Source organism: Schistocerca cancellata, chromosome 3 (genome assembly GCF_023864275.1).
Source record: "Schistocerca cancellata isolate TAMUIC-IGC-003103 chromosome 3, iqSchCanc2.1, whole genome shotgun sequence".
Classification (NCBI taxonomy): Eukaryota; Metazoa; Arthropoda; class Insecta; order Orthoptera; family Acrididae; genus Schistocerca; species Schistocerca cancellata.
Window position 1 is genome coordinate 133,833,103 of NC_064628.1, and position 21,082 is coordinate 133,854,184.

At 39.4% G+C, this 21,082-nt stretch overlaps 1 protein-coding gene across 1 annotated transcript in view; it reads right to left on the reverse strand.

Moving 5' to 3' along the window:
• LOC126174755 (calmodulin-binding transcription activator 1) overlaps positions 1–21,082 on the reverse strand; it is a 1,816,127-nt gene that overhangs the window by 273,495 nt on the left and 1,521,550 nt on the right. The window contains exon 9 of the mRNA XM_049921082.1: positions 10,310–10,454. Coding sequence (XP_049777039.1) covers positions 10,310–10,454 — 145 coding nt within the window. The remainder of the gene's footprint in view (positions 1–10,309; positions 10,455–21,082) is intronic.

Here is a 21,082-nt window from a genome sequence, read left to right on the forward strand (position 1 = left end):
TTTTCATATCCCATGAACACACTTTACAATTCCTAGGAAGAGTCTCATTTTGTTCCCCAATTTCCATGCCACTACATTCCCCCCCAGTGAAACGATCTGTCACAACAGCTGCATAGCACCCCAGAACTAACTTTCCTATGGCACCTAAAACACTTCACACTCATGATTATTTACAATATATGCCTAATTTTTAAGCTTTCAGTAAATAAAGATAATTTCCTATTTACTATGCTCTATAGTGGTCTAATATAAATATAATATTAATATACTTACCTAATTACACTTCAAATCACTTAACTTTCACGCACAAAATTTAGGCCTAAAAATGGCTGTTAAGTGGTAATGGTTTTACACTATTTTCTTTAAAAATGCGGCACAGAACTTAAAATCTTCACTTCCCCAAACAGGTATTACACTACTGAATGCAATTAAACCTAGTAAAATCTAGATACTGCACTTAATACTTACTAAGACTTCAAAAGACTTTCTTATTGTCTCTGTTACATTTTCTACATTGTGATATATTTCAGCTTTACTTCTTAATTTCCAGGTGTCTGGTGTCTTTAGTGTACCGAGCATTTTCTTTTTAATTCTTTTCTCCATGTTCCAACTTGAAACTTACTGTTAGGTACTAAGTGGCATACAGGGTTTCTGATTACACCAATGTTTTATACTGACTATTTTAAGGTTCTTGGAGAAGAATTTTTTTTTTTTTTTTTTTTTTTTTTTTTTTTTGCAAATGCTTGGTAATACCAGAAACTCTTACTTGTGGATCCTTTCCTCACTAGCAGATTTTTAAAATCGCTTTCTTGCATTAATTCTTCCACGTATTTGATTATTTCGTTTTTTTATTTGACCAATGTCTATTATTAACAACTTTCGAGATTTTTTTAAGTTCATGACTTTTTTTCTACAGAGATCTTTAAGCCCATTGTGTTGGCTTCCTACTTCAAGAAACAGGCTTCTTACTCCAAGAAATTCACTTGAATCACCACGTTTGTTAGACTGCCTGAAAGTAAAGTATCAGGAGTACAGTCTCAAAGGGAGCAGATCAAACACAGGATGGCAGCAGACATAGGAAACATTATTATTACAGTTGTATATCGTTACAGCTCTGTTGGAAAGTACCAGTGCTCCAAGTGCTAATAGACAGCGCTGAAGCAGGAATTGTTACAAGTACTGAAAGCTAGTTAAAGTCTGAGTTAAGTTCAGCTGATGTTCCAACCAAGGAAACCTACACTATTCAGAAGGGATAGTCTACATTCAGTTGGTGGTGGCAAACTGTTGCTGTTAGAAGTTATTTATCTTTTAGTCACATTGAAAGTAAAAGTTCTGTGATTTAGCACGGATAATGTCATACTCAATAATCAAAATAAATTAATAACTGGTACCTTTTACTGACTCTCTTGATAAATTTGCTGAAGGTTTCAAGAAAAATCTGAGCCTGATTTCGAATATGTACCCAACTTGTACAATTGTAGTTGGTGGTGATTCAATCTACTCACAATATGTTGGTAAACGTACATGTTTAAAGTCAGTGATGGGTATAAAAATCATCTGAAATTGTTCTAAATGCTTTTTTCCGAAAATTATTTTGAGTAATTAGTTCAAGAATCCACACAAAGTGTATATGGTTGTGATAACATACTACATCTTTTAGCAATAATCAAAACTGAGCAAATAGAGAGCATCATTACAACTACAGGAATTAATAACCACAAGACTGTTATAGAGACTGTATACCATAAAATCCATAGCCACTGAACACATATGCAAAATATATCTATTACAAAAACAGACAAAAATTCACTTGACAGTCTCCTAAGAGACTGCCTGCATTCCTTCCATAATAACTTTGTAAATGTTGGCCAAATGTGCCTTAAATTCAAAGAAAAAGTACTTACACAATTGAGAGTTTTTATGTTAAGTAAATTAATATGAGACACAACAGATCTTCCATCATAAAGAAGATAGGTCAGGACGCAGTTGCAGTAGCAATAAAAAAAGCATGCCAGAGTTAAAAGAATGTAAAGTTTCCAAGATTAGCAATGATTTACAGATGCTTGAAACTTAGTGCAGATTTCAGTGTGAGATGCATTTAGTAAGACTTGCAATGAAACTCTGTTTCGAAACCCAACACTTGTTCCAAAGATATTCTGACTGTAAATAAATTATACCAGTGGAAATGCACAACAAATACCTTCATTGCATTATAGCAGTGATAATCTTTTTTGACAACATCACCTCTAAAACAGCGTTGCTAATCACAGGTTTCCAAAATTCATTCATCAAAGAAGATGCAGAACATATTACAGAATTTGAATTGAGAACAGCTGCCAATACAAGTTATTTGGAAGTAGATACCACTGGTATCTGGGAATTTAAGGAGATGGGACCTGGATAAACTGAAAGAACCAGAGGTTGTACAGAGTTTCAGGGAGAGCATAAGGGAGCAATTGACAGGAATGGGGGAAAGAAATACAGTAGAAGAAGAATGGGTAGCTTTGAGGGATGAAGTAGTGAAGGCAGCAGAGGATCAAGTAGGTAAAAAGACGAGGGCTAGTAGAAATCCTTGGGTAACAGAAGAAATATTGAATTTACTTGATGAAAGGAGAAAATATAAAAATGCAGTAAGTGAAGCAGGCAAAAAGGAATACAAACGTCTCAAAAATGAGATCGACAGGAAGTGCAAAATGGCTAAGCAGGGATGGCTAGAGGACAAATGTAAGGATGTAGAGGCTTATCTCACTAGGGGTAAGATAGATACTGCCTACAGGAAAATTAAAGAGACCTTTGGAGATAAGAGAACCACTTGTATGAACATCAAGAGCTCAGATGGAAACCCAGTTCTAAGCAAAGAAGGGAAAGCAGAAAGGTGGAAGGAGTATATAGAGGGTCTATACAAGGGCGATGAACTTGAGGACAATATTATGGAAATGGAAGAGGATGTAGATGAAGATGAAATGGGAGATACGATACTGCGTGTAGAGTTTGACAGAGCACTGAAAGACCTGAGTCGAAACAAGGCCCCCGGAGTAGACAACATTCCATTGGAACTACTGACGGCCTTGGGAGAGCCAGTCCTGACAAAATTCTACCATCTGGTGAGCAAGATGTATGAGACAGACGAAATACCCTCAGACTTCAAGAAGAATATAATAATTCCAATCCCAAAGAAAGCAGGTGTTGACAGATGTGAAAATTACCGAACAATCAGTTTAATAAGCCACAGCTGCAAAATACTAACACGAATTCTTTACAGACGAATGGAAAAACTGGTAGAAGCCGACCTCGGGGAAGATCAGTTTGGATTCCGTAGAAATACTGGAACACGTGAGGCAATACTGACCTTACGAGTTATCTTAGAAGAAAGATTAAGGAAAGGCAAACCTACGTTTCTAGCATTTGTAGACTTAGAGAAAGCTTTTGACAATGTTGACTGGAATACTCACTTTCAAATTCTAAAGGTGGCAGGGGTAAAATACAGGGAGCGAAAGGCTATTTACAATTTGTACAGAAACCAGATGGCAGTTATAAGAGTCGAGGGACATGAAAGGGAATCAGTGGTTGGGAAGGGAGTAAGACAGGGTTGTAGCCTCTCCCTGATGTTATTCAATCTGTATATTGAGCAAGCAGTAAAGGAAACAAAAGAAAAATTTGGAGTAGGTATTAAAATCCATGGAGAAGAAATAAAAATGTTGAGGTTCGCCGATGACGTTGTAATTCTGTCAGAGACAGCAAAGGACTTGGAAGAGCAGTTGAACGGAATGGATGGTGTCTTGAAGGGAGGATATAAGATGAACATCAACAAAAGCAAAACGAGGATAATGGAATGTAGTCGAATTAAGTCGGGTGATGTTGAGGGTATTAGATTAGGAAATGAGACACTTAAAGTAGTAAAGGAGTTTTGCTATTTGGGGAGCAAAATAACTGATGATGGTCAAAGTAGAGAGGATATAAAATGTAGACTGGCAATGGCAAGGAAAGCGTATTTGAAGAAGAGAAATTTGTTAACATAAAGTATAGATTTAAGTGTCAGGAAGTCATTTCTTAAAGTATTTGTACGTAGTGTAGCCATGTATGGAAGTGAAACATGGACGGTAAATAGTTTGGACAAGAAGAGAATAGAAGCTTTCGAAATGTGGTGCTACAGAAGAATGCTGAATATTAGATGGGTAGATCACATAACTAATGAGGAAGTATTGAATAGGATTGGGGAGAAGAGAAGTTTGTGGCACAATTTGACCAGAAGAAGGGATCGGTTGGTAGGACATGTTCTGAGGCATCAAGGGATCACCAATTTAGTATTGGAGGGCAGCGTGGAGGGTAAAAATTGTAGGGGGAGACCAAGAGATGAATACACTAAGCAGATTCAGAAGGATGTAGGTTGCAGTAGGTACTGGGAGATGATGAAGCTTGCACAGGATAGAGTAGCATGGAGAGCTGCATCAAACCAGTCTCAGGACTGATGACCATAACAACAACAACAACCACTGGTACAGTGAAGCACTTTAAATCATTTAATAAAGGCAAGATTTCCAATTAAGTTATGTAAAAGATAGATTTTGGAGTGTGTTGATGAAATAACTCCATTTTTAGCAATCATATACAACTGCTCATTTGACAAAAGATGTGTACCTAGGAGCTGGAATGTTGCATAGTCCCAACAATACACAATAATGGAAATAGGAGTTTTCTGCTGAATTATAGACACATATCACTGATATCAATCTGTATTAGGATTTTGGAACATTTGCTGTATTACAACACTATGAAATACTTCACAGCAAATAACCTATTGATAGACAAACAGCATAGAGCCAGAAAATATTATTCTTCTAAAACACAAGTGACTCTTTATTTGCATGAAGTAATGAGTGCTATCAACAGGAAATATCAGGTTGATTCCACATTTTTAGGTTTCCAGAAGGCTTTTCACATCATTCTTCACAAATGGCTTTTAATTAAATTGCGTGGCTATGAATGCATTCATGATTATCTGTCAGAAGATTCACAGCTGGTAGTAAATGATGAGAGGCCATCTAAAGTGTAATCAGAATGGTATCTGGGGTTCCACAAAGATGCTTTACAGACCCTCTGCTCTCATTACTCTATATAAATGGTTTGGAAGACAATCTGAGAAGCCATATTAGGTTGTTTGCAGATGCTGTCATTCACTGTCTAATAAAGTCATCAGAAGATCAAAATGATGATTTAGACAAGAGATCTGCACGGTGCAAAAAGTGACAATTTATCCAAAACAATAAAAAGTGTGAGATCCTCCATAAGAATACTAAAAAAAATTCTGTTAAATTTCAATTACACAACCAATCACACGAATTTAAAGGTTATCAATTCAATCAAATATCTGGGCATTACAGTCATGAACAACTTACATTAGAACCACCACAATGAAAATGTTGTGGAGAAGGTGAAGCAAAGAGTATGTTTTACTGGCAGAGCATTTGAAAGACACGAAATTCACTGAAGAGACTGCCTACAACATGCTTGGCCATCCTGTTCTGGAGTACTACTGTATGGTATGGGCTCCTCAAACTAGGGTGGCAATCACTAAAAATAAAGGAATTTTTTGTAGCGGCAAGATCTTTTCACAAAAAACTTTTAGTCACTAACTTCTTCCTCTGAAAGACAAAATATTTTGTGGAGTCACAACTACATAGGGAAAAATGACCATCTTATTAAAATAAGAGAAATCAGAGTTCACAAACAGATGTTTAGGTTTTACTTCTTCCCATGTGCTAACTGAAAGTGGAATGGCTGGGAAGTATTCTGAAAGTGGTTCTATAAACCCGCTACCAAACATTGAAGTGTGGCTTAAAGAATAATCATGTAGAACCGGCATCTGAAACTGACTGCCTAACAACACTACTCTAACCAACACACATTCTGCATAAGGACCACAAAGATAAGAGACGAGACATTAGGGCTCATATGGAGGCATATAGACAGATGTTTTTCCCTCGCTCTGTTTGCAAGTAGAACAGGTGAGGAAAGGACTAGTAGTAGTACAGGGTACCATCCACCACACACCATATGGTGGCTTGCAGAGTATCTGTGTAGATGTAGACATAATTGTAGATATTAAAATAATTAGCAAATGCCAGACAATTTACCTGAATACCTTTGTTATTTCTCACATTACTGTTGAAATTTTATTTTCTAACTATTAGTCACTGAACACTACCTCACCTGTGAGCATGAAATGAAATATAAAGATAACAACACCATGTTCTGGGTGACCAATTTCTGGGACAGTTTAATAAAGAAGGCAGTCAGGACTAGCATGGCAGTTAATGTAATCAACAGGAACAGAGGCTTTAATTTAAGTAAAGCATAGATCAGGCACTCAGTTTTCTTAAACAATGATGGAAAACATATCAATGCTCTCTTTCTATTCATAGGTAACTGACTATAAAGACTTTTGTTGTGAAATGTCCATCCCTCACCATTTTCCTTACTTTTACCTCTTTTTGCATTTTGATATAGCCTTACTGTTGGTTTTTAATGTCTGGTGGCTGTTTTACTACATAAAAGCACAGAGAAACAGTCAATAGGGCAGTGCATGATGCATGGTGTGTAACATTCCCTGTTTGGTCAGAGTCCAAACAGCAAGCAACTAATATGCAATTGGCACCTGAAAAGACAAATAGGGAAGTTGTTGAAATATTATGCGAAGAGAAAAAATGACAACATAGTTGCTGACTCAAAAACTACTACTTTATTGATAGCCAACTTTTTGGGAATGATGTGCAGACTGTACACTGCAAGATTTGCATTATTAGAAGTGTTGATGTCATGATTTGCCAATTAGGTGCTTGTACTTGTAGGCAATGTAGTGTTTAATCACATGCATCAGTATGCATTACAGCTACAGACTGTCAATTTGGGGCTGGACAAGGTGAGCCAGGCTTTATTAATAAAACTGTATTAAAAGAACAACAGCAAAAGTGCTGTTGTTCTTCCCCAAGTATCAATTCATTAAAGCAATATGGAGGGGTCCTCTTTCCATACCAGGATTGATGAACATGATTTGGAAGTTTGAATTAACTAGCAATTTGAGAACTGCTCCTGGGAGAGGCTGCCAACCAATTGCACCACAAAATGGTGGAGAAGTTACTGTTCCCATAGCAAAAGTTGAACATTCCACTGTCTGAAAAATGCTGTGAGCATTTGTGAAATCTTATCTGTATGTACTTCACATTACTCACAAACTTTTGCTACAAGACACAGACATTTGAGTATAATTTGCTCTTATGTTTCTTGCAATGGCTGAAGTTGATGGCATGTAGCCAAGGGAAATTTTGTGGAGTGATGAGGCGCACTTAATTCTCACTGGGGCATTGAAAACTCTCGACTGTCACCACATGAAGTTCCCCTGCGTAGTGAACGTGTCACTGTGTGATGTGGCTTCACAGCACAGTTCATGACTGGCGCATTTTTCTTTGAGGATCTCTGACCCCAGGGACCAATGACATGTAGTGTGGATGGCATATACTACTGTGATCTACTTCAATACCATATGATACCTACTTACAAGAGAAAGGTGCTTTTTGAGTTCAACTGTTTTTATGTATGATGGAGCTCCACCTCACATTGCTAACAAGGTCTCTCAGTTACTTTGTAATGTATTTGGAGAAAACCAAATCATTGGCTGATCGGTCAAAACTGTGTGGCCACTCAGTTCATCAGATGTGATTTCTGGCTGTGGGGTTACCTGAAGGACAGGATTTATCAACAGGACATTAACACACATTGGAGGTTGAAATGACCAAAGTGAGAGAGGTAGCCAACATCCTACCTGAGATGTTTTGGGCAGCAGCAAAGCAATCTCTAGTGTGGTTCCAGGCTGTCATATGGATGCAGATGGCCATCACATTGACCAATTTTTCTAACCCGGAATGTAAACACAGTACGCAATTAACAATGCTGTCCTCTCATGTGGAAATTAAAATGTGTTTCTTTCATGGTTTGCTCATTATTTCTTTTCTGCCTATCATTACAAATGTTTCCACAAAGTTTCATTTTCCTATGATCACTCGTTTTTCATGGGGATCCTCTCAAGTAATAGAAATTTAATTCGAACCACCCAACACACAGTAAATGTTAAAGCTTCATTTAGATTTTAAATGCAAAAATATATAACATACTTATAGGAGAAATGAAATATGTAATTGAGAAATGAAAAGATTTGCAACTGGTTTCTCTAATACCAGCATTGACAAGAATAAAATTAATTTTTTTTACAATAGTAATAATTTCAGCACCATGTCATAACTACAGTGCATTAGTTTTTTTTTTTTTTTTTTTTTTGCAACATAACAGGCAACAGAGTATAATACATAACACAAAACTATGCAGCAATACATTTTGCTCATTAAGGTCAATAAACTACACTGGGTTTTGTGCTTTGCAATGCAGCTCTGGGTGTGTTAAAAAAAAGTACCAGCACTTAATCAGCATGCATATGTAAATGAAACTTTAATCTTTGACTACATGATGTGAAATCAATTACAAATGGAGAAAGACAATGATTTTTAACACTTCCAAAGACAACAACACATACCAGCAAAAACACCGAAACATACAAAGGTACTGGACAAGGGCAGAGAATTTAGGTTTTGAGCATGCAAACAGTAAAAAAAGGATGCTTCAGTAAAAGCACAGGGGAGGAAAATAATGTTTTCTCTGTGACAGTAAACATGTCATGTAATTTATTATTATACACTGACTGAATAAGTGACAACCATTCAATCAGGAGGAGGAATGTACTCTATTTATGAGCCCAAATATTAAACAGGACTCTCAGTTTTCATATAAAATAGTACAGATGAAATCAGATTCTCTGTTCAATGAAATGGTAGTGTCAAGGCAGTAGACTGAAGTAAACATGAAAAATGAGGAAAGAGCTATGTACAGAGACAAAAAGTGATAAAGTTCTTCCCTGGTAAATTTCTATTAAACAGAATAAACTGATTCAAAAGCTTGAGATGTAGCATTTGAAATATATGTTCATAGTCCACTGTCACAACAACTTCCAAATCAGATACACAACTTACTCATAATGTGAACACACATAAAATGTGCACACTGTACAAATATTTCCTAAAAATGAATAAGATAGGTGGACGGTGTAAGAGTTGGACACACGCACTTTTCAAAGATAATGGAGAAAGTTAAATGTATCAATTTGAGGTAATGGTCCCTGTAACAGGAATAAATGTGTTGAAAACTATAAGTGAAAGCCATACCGTGTAACTTTTGATAATGAATGTTAAAACTCTCTCTCCCTCTCTCTGATACTGACTTTCTCCCCCTTAATACAGGCTGAAGCTTGAACATCACAAGGTATTTCCGTTTTTCACTGCATCATTGATGAAAACCAATTGTAAATAAATACTGTATTACTCAATTAAAGTCACCTGCAATCTTTTCCATCTCTTTGTAATGGCTATTCTCAAGAACTACCATAGGGCTTTTGATATGGCTATCACTAACAGATAGACTGATTCACAGAGAAGGTGTCAAATAATTTATTACCATTTGTGAGTCTTACTTCTGGTGTGTATGTGTGTGTGTGTGTGTGTGTGTTTATCAGACCTGAATGAGGCTGAATGTAGAAAAAGTACATCTAATATGAGTTACTGATTGAGAGGAATCTGAGCTTCTCACCTATACAAGGTGCTCTACTCCTTCACATGAGAGTTTGCAGAACAGGATGTATTGTACATGGATGTCATACATAATAGATAATTCCATGATAATTCTACAGGAAGGGAAAAGGCATAGACTTACAATGAAAGTAATGATGAAATAATATATTCAGATCCCTTCTACTAGAGAAACTCATAACATGTACGTTTATTAAGGTCATTCGTTGCCTTGGATTCAATTTGACTGTATGTGTACGTGGAGATGAGAGCTGCCTCTACTTTGACTGTTCCCCCTGGTCCAGGATTCTGGTTGGCTTGAGGCCTTTTGTCTGGCTTGAGGCCTTTTGTCACATATGTCCTCCTGTTAGAAATACAAGCTCAAAAATGATTTTCACAGTCATATACCCAAGAGCCATATAAAAACTGACTTTCATTTGAAAAGCTTCTTAGTGGCAAATGTTAGTCTATAAATTCATTGGGACTTCCAATTTTAGATTTTTGCAAAATGTCACTGAATGCTCATGCACAAGCAGAAACAAGAGAAAAAACACTAAAGAAATTCATGCAGCAGGCAACAACACAGATCTGTTCCACTTCACCCTGGACACTGGAGTAGCATGAGGGGGCTGGCGACTCACACATGGGCTTCAGTTGTGATACCAGTTCCTCCTTGGTCCACTCCTTCTTGTCTCCCCATAATGCAAGGCTTGGAGTTATCACTGCCAGCTTGTTGTCATCAGGATAGGGCACGTTTAGGTAATGCACCAGTACTATATCAGGATTCTGGAAACAAATACAACATATGTGAGGTGAAAAGACACAGAATGAAACATGTATCAAATTGTGATAAAACAAAACGCACTTCTAATTACAATAACAGAAGCGATCCCATCCAAATACAACAACACACAAAAGATGAAATAATGGTCACTGGTGAAGGATTTATGCTGGTAGAGAAGAAAGTTCACCTGCTATCAGCTTGCTATGAGATTATGATGTGTAGCTAGGAAACCTGCCCAACAACAAGGAAGCCTTATCCACAGTTTATCATTTACAGCAAGCTTCCATTCATTCAAATACATATTAGCCAGTTTGCAGACTATCCATGCACAGTTATGCAATTTTTGAATTAATAAGAGAATGAAGTCTGAAGTATTCTGTGTTAATTAAAATGGATATTTTCATACAGAATAGCTATTGTGCAGGTGAGTCATGTTTTACCACTGGAAGATGACACAGGCCATAATCCCAAATCAGACATCCTTGCAACATTTCCATTGTTTCCCATTTCATTTTCAGGTTAATGCAGGGACTCTGTCCTTATAATATTACAGTGGAAATTTCTTGTCTATATGTCTGTCTAGTTCTTTCCCTACAAACTAACGGTTGATCATTTCCAATTCACTTAAAAGCACTTAATAATTATTAGATGCACAGCAAAATTATCTCATTATATTGCCGTTTTGACTCTTTGGAAAATGAGAAGGAGAACTGTCATGAAGAAAAAAGTGAATGCAAATTAGATTATTATTTTCTGGAAGTTTACTGTAAGCAAATGATATTAAATACAATGTGTTATAAGAATAATTATGAAAATATCCCGAGTTCGAGTCTCGGTCCGGCACACAGTTTTAATTTGCCAGAAAGTTTCATATCAGCGCACACTCCGCTGCAGAGTGAAAATCTCATTCTGGAAACATCCCCCAGGCTGTGGCTAAGCCATGTCTCCGCAATATCCTTTCTTTCAGGAGTGCTAGTTCTGCAAGTTTCGCAGGAGAGCTTCTGTAAAGTTTGGAAGGCAGGAGACGAGGTACTGGCAGAAGTAAAGCTGTGAGTACCGGGCGTGAGTCGTGCTTCGGTAGCTCAGTTGGTAGAGCACTTGCCCGCGAAAGGCAAAGGTCCCGAGTTCGAGTCTCGGTCGGGCACACAGTTTTAATCTGCCAGAAAGTTTCATTATGAAAATAATTTGCCAGTATCCAATGAGTAACATGTGGGTAATGCAATGGACTTATAAACATGTAGCATGTTTTGTAAATATAATAAACAGCCATTTCTGACAAAATAAATAAATAAATAAAAGTGTTTTTTAGATTATATGTGCTCTTCCATTATCAGTGCAGGCTCAGTTTGATATTAACCTGGATAATTAGAAGCTTGCTGTACAACTAGAAAAGCTTTATTACAGGGATAAAATAATAGCACAGAAATGTAAATACATACAACTCAGTCTTAAAAATCAGAGCCAACATTCTATATAACACTCATCCTATTCACACTGAAAAACGTTATATTGTCTCACTTAAAAATTTAAAAAAAAATGCATGCTGAGAACAGAATTGTGCTCTATCAGAGATCCTATTTAGAGTACCCTTCGAGATACCAAAACTTACCTTTATTCTGGCACAGTGGAGGCAAATTTCTTCCCTGGAGACAACTGCTACATACTTTGATTAAATTTGTAAATCTCGCATGCTAAAAATAACATGAAATTGTACATGGTTTGTTTTTCCCATTCCTTCGTGTTTACAAATACATTTCATGTTATGTCAATTAACTGCAGCTTTCATACAAATGTACACCACTGTTATAACTAGATCAGATGGAAGACAGTAGCAAGGGTCATGAAGACGATTGATTACAGTGAAATCCAATGGGTGGCATAAACAGTAACATAATCTCTTGATGGGATAATATTTTCTAAATTTCATTTGATACAATAAAACCTTCCAAAACCAAGTGAGAGCAAAGTGGAAAGAGATGTGGAAAAACAGTGTGCATAATTAACTGCAGTTTTCACATGGGAGTATGCTTTTCTTATACATAAACTGTTGATTAAATATAAAATATTGCTATTCAGATGCTGCCGCTGCACTGTAATCACAGAACTCTTGACACAGTAAAGCAGAATATGATGTTGTCAAGCCATAAAATGCAAAAAAAGAGGCCACACTGCACAATTCAATCTTTAATATTAATCCACTTTCAGAAATAAAATGAGACCCACTCAGGCATGGATCTAACGGTTAGGGGTTTTTTGGGTGGAGGGGGTTGGGGGGAGGGATGTCATGGGGGGATCACGACCCTCACCCAAAATAAAAAATTTCAGTAGAAGTGTTTATATTTCTATATATATGAATTTCTAAATTTCTCAGCTAACTTTCAGATTACAGAACAGCATGAAAACTAGGTATTGAAAATGGTAAGTAACTCCAGTAATTACAAGCTATGTTTAACACATGGCACTTTTCAGTTACTTTTGTATGATCCACATGAACGGGCTTGCAGCAGGAACAGCAGCAGAGAACATTCCCGTCAGCTTACCATACTTAACATCAACAACAAATTTGACATTGTTCGTTAGAACCAGCAACCCACAGGAAGCTAAGTAAGGCAAGAGGGAAAAGGAAGACCCTCCAATAAGGAAAATATAACAGAAAAACTGTCTGCATAAACACAGGTGGAAATGACTCAAAGAATCAACATTGCTCTCATTTACAGACTCACATATACATAGTCTGCAGACTTGTGTTCACAAATACAGAACTAAGTGAAATTTGGATAATGGTGGGTGCCATTTCGATTTTATATTTCTAAATTATGATACAGTTGTCATCATACTACTTAAATCCATTTCACAAGACATGTAATTCTTAAATATCCTGAATGTTGCGGCACCAGCCACAGACAAGACTTTCCAACCAGCAGAGAGGTTGCAGGCCTGCCACCAATGAAATCCTGCATATGGGTGCTAAAATAATGCTTTGCATAACATTCTGCAACACAGTGGTCTACCACAATGGTATGCTGGGTTGCTTTCATGCAGTGATACACTTCTGAGCTTCCGAAGCTATCTATTTGAGGGGAAGTGGGCTTCTCTCACAACACACCAGGGTCCAAAGAGTATAAATATCACTTGCTCAGCGATTAGCAGCACTTGTTCTCAGGCCTCCGACTTCCGCCGGTACTGTGACAGTCTCCATGCCAATCATTGATCAAATGTGTGGCTGGAATCGCCTAAGCTTCACTTGGCAGCTTCATCAGTTAGACAAAGCTGCTAGTCTACGATCAGCCAGGCAGCACACCTGACAGTTCTGGGTCTCGAATTGTGTGTGTGTGTGTGTGTGTGTGTGTGTGTGTGTGTGTGTGTGTGTGTGTGTGTTGGGGCTTATGGGCACTCATCTCAAATTGGAATCGACAAGACTAGGTCCCTCCCTGGGTGTCACTGTCTGACACTCTGGCTGTCTCTGAACTCTTAAGCTCCTGTGTTCGACGTGGGCTGCTCGCACGTCTGGAGTTGCCCGCAATCTATGCGATGCATGGTGTAAGTTCACAGGTTGCCGAGCTGTCTCTAGTCATGCATCAGCAAGGTCATGTATGAACCAACCGTGTTATGCTGAGGTGGCATGCCAATGCCCCAGTAACCACATCCATCATCCAGTTCCTGGATGCAGACATAGACTTCTTATGCAGAAGTCATGTTTAATGAAGAAAGTTGTTACTGAGTGAACACTTTTGGCTCTGCACTCACTGTGGTACTGCAAGATCCCAACCCACAGATCCCAAATGTGCCATTTTGGGGCAAAAATGGCCATCCTGACCAGTACTGTTTCCAGTGTCGATTACCGCTTCACAGCATTAGTACACTAAAAGTAATTTTCAAGTGCTGTATTTCTTTGAATTGTAATTTTTGACCCAAGCAAGTAATTATCACTATCACTATTAAATCATTGGCATTTGTGGTACATTAACGGTGGTGGGTGGTAAGTTATATTTCTGAGAAGGGGGGGGGGGGGAGGGGAGGGGAGAGATACAGTAACAAGTTGTGACGCCCCCCTTACTGCCCAGAACTGAACCCTGGATCAGTGTGTGGACCACTGGTGATGACATGTTAGCATCTAAGAAATGTAAAATGGGAGAAACATTGTGTTACACAGAACATACAATCTGGAAAACAAAATTTTATTTTCAAACACAGAAAAATGGCAAAGCAGCTAACTGATTTTAACTACTCAATTGCCTGACATGCCTCTTAAGAAATTACACAGAGGCACTGCACAAGTTAATGAGAAATCTATGCAAAATAACAACCAAACAAAAACCATGGAACTGACACATTATGAGCACAGATTGCATAAAAAATAAATGCATAAAGCTTAAAAAAATAAATGCATAAAGTTCAGAATAGCTTCTGCAGATTAAACTGGAATTAATGGCTTCAAAGGGAAAAGCAGCAATACGGGTGGGCAATTTTCGCTATGAACTTTTGCAACATACTGATAAAGAAAAATGGATCATCAATAAACTCCTTGAGTGAGCACACTGAAACTTGTGACAGTGGATAATAAATTTTCTGGATGAAGGCTTGCAAGATCAAGTAGATACTGATAAAAATAAATGTGGAGTTTAATGAACGACAATGAAGACATCATGACTTGTATCTACATCAACATGTATAGTCTATGAACCACTGTGAACTGCATGGCACAGACAACATCCCATTGTACCAGTTACTTGGGCTTTTTCCCATTCCATTCACCTAAAGTGTGGAACACGGGAAGAACAAATTAATCTAATCTTGTCCTCACGACCCCTATGTAAGTGATATGTAGGGGGTAGCAGTATATTCCTAGACACATCATTTATGGATTGTTCCTGAAGCTTTGTTGTATACTTTCTCAGGATAGTTTCCATCTATCTTCAAGACTCTGCCAGTTCAGCCCTTTCAACATCTCTTTGATACTGTCCTGCTGGTCAAACAAACCTGTGACAAATTGTGCTGCCCTTCTCTGCATACATTTAGCATCCCCTGATAGTCCTATCTGGTACGGGTCCCACACACTCAAGCAACATTCTAAGATGGGTCATATGAGTTTGTAACCAATCTCTATTGCGGACTGATTTCATTCCTCTAGTATTCTATCAAGAAACCAAATGTCTCCTACCTGCTTTTCCCACAACTGAGCCTATGTGATTGTTCCATTTCATGTCCCTACGCATTGTTACACCCAAGTATTTGTTTTTGTTTCTGATTCTGACTGTGACAAACTGATATTATATTCACTGCTTTTCATTTTTTTAAATGCACAATTTCACATTTCTGAACATTTAAAGCAAGTAATCAATCATTACATTACTCTGAAATCTTATCAAGGCCTGACTAAATATTTGTACAACTTTATTCAGACTGTACTTTATTGTAGATATCCGCTTGATCTGTGAAAAGTTTGAAGTAAATGATGTCTGCAAGGTCATTACCATACCACATGAACAAAGGACCCAAAACATTTCCGTGAGGTACACTCAAAGTTAAACCTACATCTTTCGATGGTTCTCCTTCCAAGATAACAGGCTGCGGCCCCCCACCAAGAAATCCTGAATGCAGTCACATATTTTGTCTGGTACCTCATATGATTGTACTTTTGATAATAAGCATAGGTGGGGCACTCAGTCAAATGCCTATTGGAAATTGGGAAATACTGCATCTACCTGACTGCTTTTATAAATAGCTTTCAAGATGTCATGAGAGAAAAGTGCAAGTTGCGTTTCACATTATCTATGTTTTCGAAATTCATGCTGGTTAGTGTGGAGTAAGTTATTCCATTTGAAATATCTCATTATGTTTGAACTCAGGATACGTTCTAAGATTCTACAACAAATGGAAGTCCTGGATGTTGGGTGGTAGTTCTGCAGATCACTTCTGCTGGCATTTTTGCAAATGGATGTGACCTGTACCTGTTGGGCATGGGTTTTCGTTTGTGGGATCCAAGGATATTACAGTTAAAAGAGAGGCTGACTGAGCTGCAAATTTGGTATAGAATATGATAGGGATTCCATCAGACCCTGTGGCTTTGTTCAATTTTAAGGATTCCAGTTGTTCCTCCAGGCCACTGACATCAAAATCTACTTCACTCTTGTTTGCAGAACTACTCTCAATTTCAGTTCTTGACTTGTCCACGAGTCCGTGGACGCTAACTTTGGTGCCACTAACCACCTTTACGTACAACCAGAAATTTTTTAGGTTTTGTGAAAGAACTTTCGACAATATTCCACTACAGTAGTCATTGGAGGCTTGAAGCAGTGGCCTCTCGACCTCCAAACGTGATTCATTCCGCATTTCTGGTAGAAAATAGAATCGAAGAGAAAGATAAGCTAGGAAATACAGGCCACTAGTGAGTTTGTAAGTGATATCAGAAGAACTGGTCCAGGAACACTTTTCCACAGAAGCACACATAATTTGATTACTAGTGACAGCATCTATTTAAACTAAAATGGCGTCAGCTGAAAATATTTGCACGAAGCTGTCACCCACATACGATTTATTATTTATCTACCTATCCATAAACTTGTGGTCGTGGAGATCTAGCCCACAGAGTACTAGACTCCAGCATTGGATGTTCCACTTTCTATCCAAGACAGGGGCGGCGATTTTTTCTTCGTTACAGACCCTCCAGGAGGGCCCCAGGTTCACTGAGCCTCCTATCAAATAAGAAATGGTGGTCTTTCCCAGGGGTAATAGGCAATTCTTTGATTTTCGAATCCATTTTACCTTCAACACTATCACTACTTTTCAAACTTCGGCATAAGGTGTTAACTTCGTCTTGTATGACCTGTTTATTTTTATCACCATAAGTCGCACTGTATACATCATGTAGCTTGCGGTACAGAATACCTACTTTTTTTTACTCTTTTTGAATTTGTTATATAAACTGAAAATCATAAAATAGCAGAACCAAGCAAAACGGCCGAGGCGTGACACCGCAGGTACATCGAGAGTGAACAACAATCACATCGCGCGACCGCCACTTTCCAAAAATTGATACAAACAAATTTAATCATCAATAAATAATAATGACAAAATTGGAAATGTTTTAAATATTTTCGTTACATAGAGTTGTAACACAGAACTGGGCAAAAAACTTTATATAAGTAACGCCTCCGCCCTGTCACACGATTTCATACTTTGTTACCCTCCTCCTTACCCCTTCAGGTGAGATAATTTATAGATGACCCCAAATGGTGTTTGCTAAGGTGAAACCTTACTGAAAACTTGTGAAAACAACAGATGATGATAGTTCATTCTATGAACCACTAATAACATTTCCTTAGATAGAAATGACAGCAACATTTACCTATTTTTGATGTGGACATACGGCTCCATTTGACAAGCAACATAGACCAACTCAATTTGTATGTGGAAAATGCTAATGAAATTGAGGCTCCGTTGTGCCTTACACTGTACAAATGGCACAATCACTCGTGCTGTGTAACCCTGAAATTCATGGTATAAACGTTGTGTGTGTGTGTGTGTGTGTGTGTGTGTTTTGGTGGGTGGGTGTGTTGCTATTTATTTTAGATATGGAAATATCACCTAAAGATAATTTTTTGGGTGAATACTTTTGAGCATGACGCAGAGATACAGATCAGAGATGATGATGTTTGGTTTGTGGGGCGCTCAACTGCGTGGTTATCAGCGCCCGTACAATTACCCAGTCTTTGCTCAGTCCAATTTCGCCACTTTCCTGGATGATGATGAAATGATGAGGACAACACAAACACCCAGTCATCTCGAGGCAGGTGAAAATCCCTGACCCCGCCGGGAATCGAACCCGGGACCCCGTGCTCGGGAAGCGAGAACGCTACCGCGAGACCACGAGCGGCGGACCGAGATACAGATCGTTCGAATATTTGCTGCTGCTTGCTACGTGGCAATACTGTGATTTTATTTTGATGCCTGCTAAAATATTATGCTGTGATAGTTTCGTTTTAATCCTACGTTGACTCTGGACGACGACGGCTACGATATAACAGACAAGAAAGGCGTGGCTACCGCCATTTTGACTTTTTGTATTTCCTGTCACAGCCGACGACTGCAGCGCCGTGATAACAGCGCCCTGATAGCCGTGCTGGCTAGTGGTGGGAATCTGGATTGTGGCTCAGGTAGACTTACATACTACTTTAATATTTCTCCTGTGATCGACTTGAAAACATTGTTATATCACTGTCTATACAAATCAGTTTTTCTGCCATCATAACTTCCCATGACTGCTAGCGAAACTGAAACTGATTTTCTTCTGGGGTGTAAGCGACTTCAATACAGTAGCTGCAGTGGTAACTTGAACTAATAACTGCAAACAAAAAAAGCGCATTTGACCATTAAGTTAAGAGCAGGCGGTGTTAAGTAGTGGGTGTGACGTAGCAGTGTGTCAACATTGTTTGTCACAAATCGGAATGGAGCAATATCTCTACGTCAAGTGTTCAAGACATTCTCCACACCTTCTGAAGAAGGGAAAAGGTTGAGATCACTCCATGGTTTAGGTTGGTTGGTTGGTTGGATTAAAAGAGGGGGAAAGCGACCAAACTACGAGGTCATCAGTCCGTTGTTCCAAATAAAACAATGCCACAATTGTGAGAATAAAACAAACGAGAGAGACAACTCAAAACGGAATGAACGGAAAAATCACAACAACGATGAAGGGCGACAAACATGTAAATGGATGAGATGGGACAAAACCACAGTAATGCAAGAAACGGGATGAAAAATAACAAAGCAGATTACCATGGCTGGCTGAAAAATAAAAAAGGAGAAACCAGCCACTCTGCAATACATTAAAACCTCCACACTAGAAGCACTAGGGTTGAGCACACAGAGGGACAAAGGACACGCACTAAACCTTAGATCAAATGATAAACCCACCCGCACAAATAAAACGTAGAACTAAATCAGCCGCGCCGCACAGACATTCAGGCGGGTGTTCGCGGCGCAGGAGGTAATCATGGGTCCGCCAAGCATGGCAACGTGGAGCCGACAGAGGACAACTGATTCCCTGCAAGTGGCCTGCATGTAAGACTTCCACACATTCACAGTCTCCTTAATGACACACAGTTTCTTGTGTTTACTATCATTCCATTCCGTCTCCCATAGCCGAAAAACCCTACGGTGTGAATCAGAACGCAGGTCAGGCTCAGAGATGCCCATCTCCAGAAGCGGTTTCTGCGTAGCCTGTTTGGCCAGCCTGCCGGCAAGTTCACTGCCTGGGATGCCTACATGTCCTCGAGTCCACACAAAGACCACTGAACAACGGGACAGGGCATAGGTGGACTCCTGGATGGACGCTACCAAAGGATGGCGAGAGTAGCACTGGTCGATAGCTTGTAGGCTGCTCAAGGAGTAAGCACACAGAAGAAACGATACCCCAGGGCATGAACGGATATACTGAAGCGCATGAGGGATGGCCACCAGCTTTGCAGTGAATACACTGCAGCCATCAGGCAAGGTATGCTATTCAAAATGGCCTCTGTGGACGTAGGCGAAGCCAACTTGACCATCAGCCATTGAGCTGTCAGTGTAAACCACTTCAGAGTCCTGGAACACGTCAAGAATCGAGAGGAAGTGACAGTGGAGAGTGGCAGGAGTAACTGAGTCCTTAGGGTCATGTGAAAGGTTCAGACGAATCTGCAGCCTAGATGTACACCATGTAGGTGTATGCGGACGGACCTGGATGGGAGGTGGTAAAGGGAAGGACTCCAGTTCAGACAGAAGGGATCGCATGCAAACTGCAATCGTTAGCCCTGACCTTTGCCACCAATGCGGGAAATGAACTGCCGTGGGTGGACAAAGGAGACAGTAATTTGGATGCTCAGGAGAACTACGAATGTGTGCAATGTAACTGGCGAGCAGTTGTGCATATCTGATCTGCAATGGAGGGACTCTGGCCTCCACCAGGACACTGGTCACCTGACTCGTTCTAAAAGCTCCCGTCACTAGGTGAACGCCACAGTGGTGCACTGGGTTGAGTACACGTAACACTGAGGACGTCGCCGAACCATGAAACACACTCCCATAGTCAAGGTGCGATTGCACAATGGCTTTGTAGAGCTGCAACAGAGTAGAGCGATCTGCACCCCAGTTGGTGTTGCTCATGCAGCGGAGGGCATTGAGGTGCTGCCAGCACTTCCACTTAAGCTGACGAAGGAGGGGTAGCCAAGTCAATCGGGCGTCGAAAACCAGTCCTAAAATCGATATGTCTCCGCTTCAGTGAGTGGATCGTCATGAAGGTAAAGTTCTCGTTCTGGACGAATGGTATGACGGCGACAGAAGTGCATGACACACGACTTAGCAGCCGAAAACTGGAAGCCATGGGCGAGATCCCATAACTGTGCCTTGCGGATGGCTCCCTGTAGGCGACGCTCAGCAACACCAGTGCTGGTGGAGCTAAACCATTAATGGCCATTAAAATTAGTGATTCACTCGATACAGGGCCCTGCGGGACCCCATCCTCCTGGATATAGGAGGAACTATGGGAGGTACCAACTTGGACATGGAAAGTACAGAGCGACAGGAAATTCTGGATAAAAATCGGGAGCGGGCCACAGAGACCCCATCCGTATAACGTGGCAAGGATATGATGTCG